General features: G+C 44.2%; 1 protein-coding gene across 3 annotated transcripts in view; it reads right to left on the bottom strand.

Annotated features, from left to right (window-relative positions):
• Nucleotides 1–5002, bottom strand: part of Gabrr1 (gamma-aminobutyric acid (GABA) A receptor, rho 1) — a 33359-nt gene extending 28357 nt beyond the window's left edge. For 2 of the 3 annotated variants that reach the window (XM_013016652.1, XM_013016653.1), the window contains exon 1: nt 4427–5002. In XM_013016652.1, the coding sequence (XP_012872106.1) occupies nt 4427–4530 (104 nt within the window). In that variant the 5' untranslated portion in view covers nt 4531–5002. The remainder of the gene's footprint in view (nt 1–4426) is intronic. The other variant, XM_013016651.1, reaches the window with a different exon arrangement.
• Between the last annotated feature and the right edge of the window lie 1618 nt (nt 5003–6620).

Genomic DNA, 6620 nt, shown 5'->3' with positions numbered 1-6620 from the left:
GAGGGAGGGAGGGAGGGAGGGAGGAAGAAAACTATAAGGGTGAGAGCTAGATAGTAGGTAGGCAGAGACAAGACCAAAAAGCAGAGTGGGGCCTCAATAATCCAAGCAAATTTTCTGGAGAACAAAGTGACAGGCAAATGCTACTAACTAAAGTTTCTTTTATGTTCACCTAATATACTTTCAGTTCACCGGTTTCTTATGGCCCTCCTCTTTCTCATTTTTAGTTTTTGGTCCTCACATTTGCTAAGATGGCACTCCGACTACTAAGGCATGCCTCCAGCCCTGATTTTGGCTGGTTCTTTTTGAGATAGGGTCTTGCTTTCTGCCTGGCCACTCTTCTGTGTGCAATCTGCCTTCTCCTATGACTAGGATGACAGACAGATGCCACCACATCCATCTCTTTGTTGAGAGGGGTGGCTTCAAATAGCAATCTTTCCAAACTCAGCCTCACAAGTGCTTAGGGTTACAAATGGGAGCCATCAAGGCCCAACTACGTCCATCTGTTGCTGACATCATTAATGGCACTTGGTTGCTCTATCTTCGACCTAATTAATTCTGACTTTGGTAAGCCTGCCCCTGTTGTCCACCGTGTCCTTCTAAAAAAAAAACCTCCCTGCTTCACTCAAATGCCTCCCTCTCTCATTTGTAAGGCTCTCTGGGCCCAGCCTCGAGCTGATTTAGTCACTGGTGAAGTCACTGTGCTGTAATAAGCACCTGGTAACTAGCATAGAAATGTTTTCACCTCTTTGACTCTCTTCTTTTCCAGCTCTACACTCACTTCTCTGCTCTCTGTTTTTCACTTTCACTGAGTCCTCTTCCTCTAACCTTGTTTACTTAGAGGTACTGGAGTTTTATTTATTTATTTTTATTTATTTATTTGGGTCTGGTTGTGGAGCCTGAACTCTGGGCCTGGGCGCTGTCCCTTCAGCTCTTCAGCTCAAGGCTAGCACTCTACCACTTGAGCCACAGTGCCACTTCCGGCTTTTTTTTCTGCTTATGTGGTGCTGAGAAATCGAACTCAGGGCCCCATGCATGCAAGGCAAGCGCTCTACCACTGAGCCACCTTCCCAGCCCGGTACTGGAGTTTTAATCACAGCTTCCTGTTTACTAGGCAGATGTTCTACTACTTGAGCTAATCCTTTGGTCCTCTTTGTACTTGGGATAGAGTCCCATTTTTTGCCAGGTCCTTAACCTGATCCTTTTCTCTCCCCACCCTCCACCCCCAGCTGTTTTTTTGTGTGCTAGTCCTGGGCTTGAATTCAGGGCCTAGGCCCTGTGCTTGAGCTTTGTTGCTCAAGGCTAATGCTTCAACACTTGAGCCATAGCTAAACTTCTGGCTGTTTTTTTTTTTTTTTTATGCTAAATTGGAGCTAAGAGTCTCAGACTTTCCTACCTAGGATGACTTTGAACCATGGTCCTCAGATCTCAGTCTCCTGAGTAACTAGGATTATATGCATGAGCCGCTGGCACCCAGTCGATCCTTCTTCGTATACTCTGATCTTCCTTGTTATACTTTCCACATAGCTGGAATGACAGATTTTTCTGTTGAGATGAAGTCTGGCAAAATATTTGTCCAGACTGGCCTCAAATCTTGATCGTTCTGATCCTAGTCTCCCAAGTAGCTGTGATTATAGCTGTGAGTCATTTTGCCTGGCTCTCCTCCTCCTCTAACTTCTTAAATGTTACTCTTCCCCAAGGTCTGTCTTTGATCCTGTTCTTATTTCATGTGACGTGCTCACTCTGGGTACCTCACCTACTACCTCTGAGGATTCGCTTTAAGTCTCCTGAGCTCCTGATTTACATTTTCTGCTGTGCCTGGGCACGGAGTTCCATGTATCTTGTGAATGCATCCAGGTCCATATATTCTTTATTTTATTTTTTTGGTCAGTCGTGGAGCTTGAACTCTGGGCCTGGGCGCTGTCCCTTAGCTCTTCAGCTCAAGGCTAGCACTCTATCAATTAAGCCACAGTGCTACTTCCGGCTTTTTCTGCTTATGTGGTGCTAAGGAATAGAACCCAGGACCTCATGCATGCAAGGCAAGCATTGTACCACTGATCCACCTTCCCAGCCCCTATTCTATTTCTTGAACCTACTCTCCTGTTCTCCTGTCCCCACACAGTCCAAACATCTGCTAGATACTCACTTAAAACTGCTTTCTTCACTGTATTTGATGCCGGTATAATTTGTGGAGGGGAAGGGAAAAAAATCGTTTAAATAGGGATACAGGTGGACCCATTGCAACAATGAAATGTACAAGTAGCTATGTGGAAAACGAACTTTACACCTTTGGTGCGGGGAGGGTGGTGGAGGCAGAATGGGAAGGGATGGGAAGGGGAAACAAAGGAGGAGGCTACAATGCTTGATAAGAAATGTACTCATTATCTTGCCCATGTAATTATAATCCCTCTGTACAGTATTTTCATAATAAAAAAAAAACAAACACTGCTTTCTTACCCAGAAGCCAACCAAACCCTGGCCCTCCAAGCTCTCCCAACGTTCTCAACTCCATCTTCCCCCATCTCCGCTCTTTCTACCATGCATGTACTTCATTAAGCCTCTCATCATCGTCACCTCCCTCAGGAATAGACCAGGCTCTCACTCTTCCCATCCATCTACCACGGGGTGCAAGCAACAGAGTACTCTGAAGTGGAAATCTGCTGAGACCCATTCAGATCCTCTGTGCCTTCACAGTAAATATAAACCTTTAGCATGAGAGAGAATGCAGAAGAGTGGTTCTCCAGACTCCTCGTAGTATCCCTTTGCTTTCCCTGAGCCTGACTGGCATTTGTCCAGGGGCTATAGTATAGGATAGAATGTAGAAAGCTCTAGATATATTTGGTTAAATTTCTTTCCAAATGGGAAAGTGGACCCAATTAATATCCCATCATCCCAGTTAAATTACATTTTTACGTATCCTAAACTTTTAAAGAGCTTTCCTTCCTTCCTTCCTTTTTTCCTTCCTTCTTTCTTTCTTTTTTTCTTTCTTTCTTTTCCCCTCCCTCCCTCCCTTCCTCCCCTTTCACGCCCCCCTCCTTCCCTTGAGCAAGTGGTCCTTTTTGATAGGAATCTGCTTTGTTCTCATAATTCCATGTTTCCTTCTCAGCCCAATTCTTTTTATATAACCAAAGATCCTATATGAAGGACTTGCCTCTCCCTTCTTGGCCCGATCAGTTTATGTAGCTAAAGATAGAGTATGAAGGATTGATCCCCAGCCCATTGTCCCAAGCCTATAACAGATGCCAGGCAAAATCCCAGGTATGTGCAAACGTGCTTGATTTACTGGCAGGGCAATCCGCCTAAGCCCAGCTGTACACATCCCATTGTAGGCCCAACTGAAAAGCTCCTTATTCTTTTTCCGTTCTCCTCCATTTTCCCAACACTTTTCAGCACCAGGACTGACTGCCACCACTACCATGCTAGCGCCTACATTTGTGATGCTGCAGAAGCAGCCAGAAGCCAGTACTGTGAGCTCAGCCAGCTGTTTGGGAGTCTCCAGTAAAAGATTATCTCAGACTCCAGCAGGCCAGAGCCCTGAGGGAAGGAAACAAATCCCACAGGCCCCAACTTCTATCCCCCAACTTCGCAGAGCTGGGTTTGCTTTCCTGTGACCTCACACGTCTAAACTGTGTTTCCGTCCAAAGCTGGAGCTGCATTTGGAACTAAGGCTGCTTCTCTAAACAGGAAGGACTCCCTTCCCTCCTCATGAATAAGGGCAGAGTGCTGGATTTGCTTGTCCCAGTGTCGCAGTGATTGACCAATGTAGGCAAGCAGATGTTCGAGGCCAGACTAACCAATCAGAGCCGCCCAGGTGAGGCCTTAGAGCAGGGTGACCAGTGGGGAGCGTCTCCCTGTGGGAGTCGCCCTGGGGTGGGTACGAACAAGACAGCACGTACTAAGTTGCTTAGCTCCACCCGGGCCCCTCCCAGCTTGCAGGTAGAGGACAATCCAATGACCCTTCTGGCCCTACAGCTTGAAAAGTTGTGTTTTTAAAAATTATTATTTCTCATTATTGAAAAGAGACCCACCTTTCTAACAGAAATCATCAGAAATCATAAAGCATCCTCACATTTGTAAGTCCCATTAGTGATTTGAGGATTGGCAGATTTGTGCAGACATCAAAGAATTGTCCTTGAGTTCTTTCATTTTTTAGAAAATATACAAACGTTCTTTCCATCCCCCCAAAAACCTTACACACAGGACAATTAATTAGGCACTTAAGACTATATGGTGATGATACTGTTCAACCTAGATCGTTATAAAGGAAAAGATAATGCTAACTTCTTAAAAGGAGATGAGGACATAAAGGGAAAGAGAGGAAAAGGCCTTCACACAGCACAGCTAAGCTGGAAATGATGCTTCATTTGCGCTCAGCTTGACACGCCACCCCTCTGTCTCCTTGGGATCCCAACATCCAGAGTCTACTCACCTGCCTTTCTTACCCATCTCCTGAGCTTCTCTTCCTGGCCAGGGCATTCGGCTCTCAGCGACCAATACCCATCCGCACCACAAAAGGAAGACACCAAATTTCATATTCTGTACAGCCCGTGTGGATTTCCCAATCCAAACAGCACTCTCAAGAAACCGCAGAAAGGAAATGGATGCTCTTTTTTTTCTCTCCTAAGACATTATTGGTCTGTTCCTTATTAGAAGGACGTTTACTCATGCAAAAAAGAAAAAAAAATCAACCAGCAGTATGTAATCTGGCGAGCAGGAGAAAGCAATTTCCACTAAACCTATAAATCCTCCTACGTCAGATGGCAGGGATTTTCTGAACTGAGGTTGGATTCCTGTGTCCCTGTAGAACAATTATTTTGACTAAATTAGTTCATCATGCAATGTGGTGAATATATTGGTGGTCTGTGCTATTTGGTCCATTGAATAGAAAGAAGTGAAAACCACCAAAGCAATTTCCCAAATGAAAACGGTCCAGAGGTGCTGAAGTGCTCTGCATGCCAGGCTAACAAGCTCCTCCCTCATCTAGTTTAAGCTTCCAGCCATCATTTGCTTTGCTGAGGGCTGGATTTGGTCAGCTCCCTGCCCCCACATCTTCCTGGGATTGAATCTCTACCGTCTCCCACTGGTACCTGAATGGACCATGAGGCTGAGATTGAGAGGCAAGTGGGAAAGAGGATCCTTATGTTTATTTATTTTATTTTATTTTTATTGTTATCTTAGAGGTGATTTACAGCAGGGTTACATTTACAAGTGCCAGGCAATAAGTATATATCCTTTCATATAGTTAGTCATCTGTTCCCTCATTCTTTCCCATTCTCTCCCTCCCATCTCCACCCCCAAGTTGCATAGTTCACCTTCATGAATGTCCAGTGTGCTCCACTGCTGCACTTCTTCACCTGTTCCTTTCATTCTGTGCTCTCTCCCCACCCTCCCACAGAGGTACACATGAATATACCATATATAAGGTAAAGAATACAGTCCTCAAAAAAAGAAAAAACAAATTAAGTAAAAATCCTCTGTTTCCATATCATTGGAGTTTATTTCAGTATGTACATTATATGTGTGTGTGTGTGTGAGAGAGAGAGAGAGAGAGAGAGAGAAAGAGAGAGAGAGAGAGAGAAGAGGCACTTGGGTTTTGCACCTTTGTCATTCTCTCCTATGAGTATCTAGGATCCTGTGTAATTTGCCATGTCCCAGTGAGTTTTAGATCTAACTTCCACATATCAGAGAGAACATGTGTCATTTGTGTCTCTGATCTTAACATGATTTGTTCTAGTTCCATCCATTTCTCTGTCCATGTCCCAAATGACAATATTTTATTCTTCCTAATGGCTGTGTAAAATTCCATTGTAGATGGGTACCACATTTTTTGGATCCATTCATCTGTTGTGGGGCATTGACCCAGTTGGGTTGTTTCCATATCTTGGCTATTGTGAATAGCCAATTAACATAGATGTGCAGGTATCCTTATCATATCCTTGCTAATGTCGCTCAGGGTAGATGTCAAGGAGTGGTATGGCTGGGCTGTAGGGAAGGTCTATGTTTAGTTTTTTTAGGAACCTCCAGACTTCTTTCCATAGTGGTTGTACTAGTTTACATTTCCACCAGCAGTGCAGTAGGATTCTTTTTTCCCTGCATCTCTACCAGCATTTGTTGTTCAAATTCAAAATGTTGACCAATCTAACTGGGGTAAGGTGGAATCTCAAGGGTGTTTTAATTTGCATTTCCTTTATGGCCAGGGATGATGAGCATTTCCTCATGTGTTTCTTTGCCATTCTTACTGTCTTCTTCTGAGAAGTCTCTTAGATCCCTTGTCCATTTAGTAATGGTTTATTAAGATCGGGAGGGGTTAGTTTCTTTAACTCCTTGTATATATTCAATATTAGACCTTTGTCTGATATGTTACCGGTAAAGATTGTTTCCCAATCAGTTAGCTGGCTTTCTTTTTCTTTCTTTTCCTCCTTTCCTCCTTCCTTCCTTCCTTCCTTCTTTCCTTCCTTTTTTTATGCCAGTCCTAGGGCTTAAACTCAGGGCCTGGGTACTGTCCCCAAGCTTCTTACGTTCAGGGCTAGCACTCTACCATTTGAGCCACAGTACCACTTCTGTTTTTTTTCTGTTTATGTGGTACTGAAGAATTGAACCCAGGGCTTCATGCATACTAGGCA

The sequence above is a fragment of the Dipodomys ordii genome, unplaced genomic scaffold, assembly GCF_000151885.1.
Source record: "Dipodomys ordii isolate 6190 unplaced genomic scaffold, Dord_2.0 Scaffold32, whole genome shotgun sequence".
NCBI lineage: Eukaryota > Metazoa > Chordata > Mammalia > Rodentia > Heteromyidae > Dipodomys > Dipodomys ordii.
The sequence above is the reverse complement of the archived record's forward strand: the minus strand, read 5'-3'. Positions and strand labels throughout refer to the sequence as shown.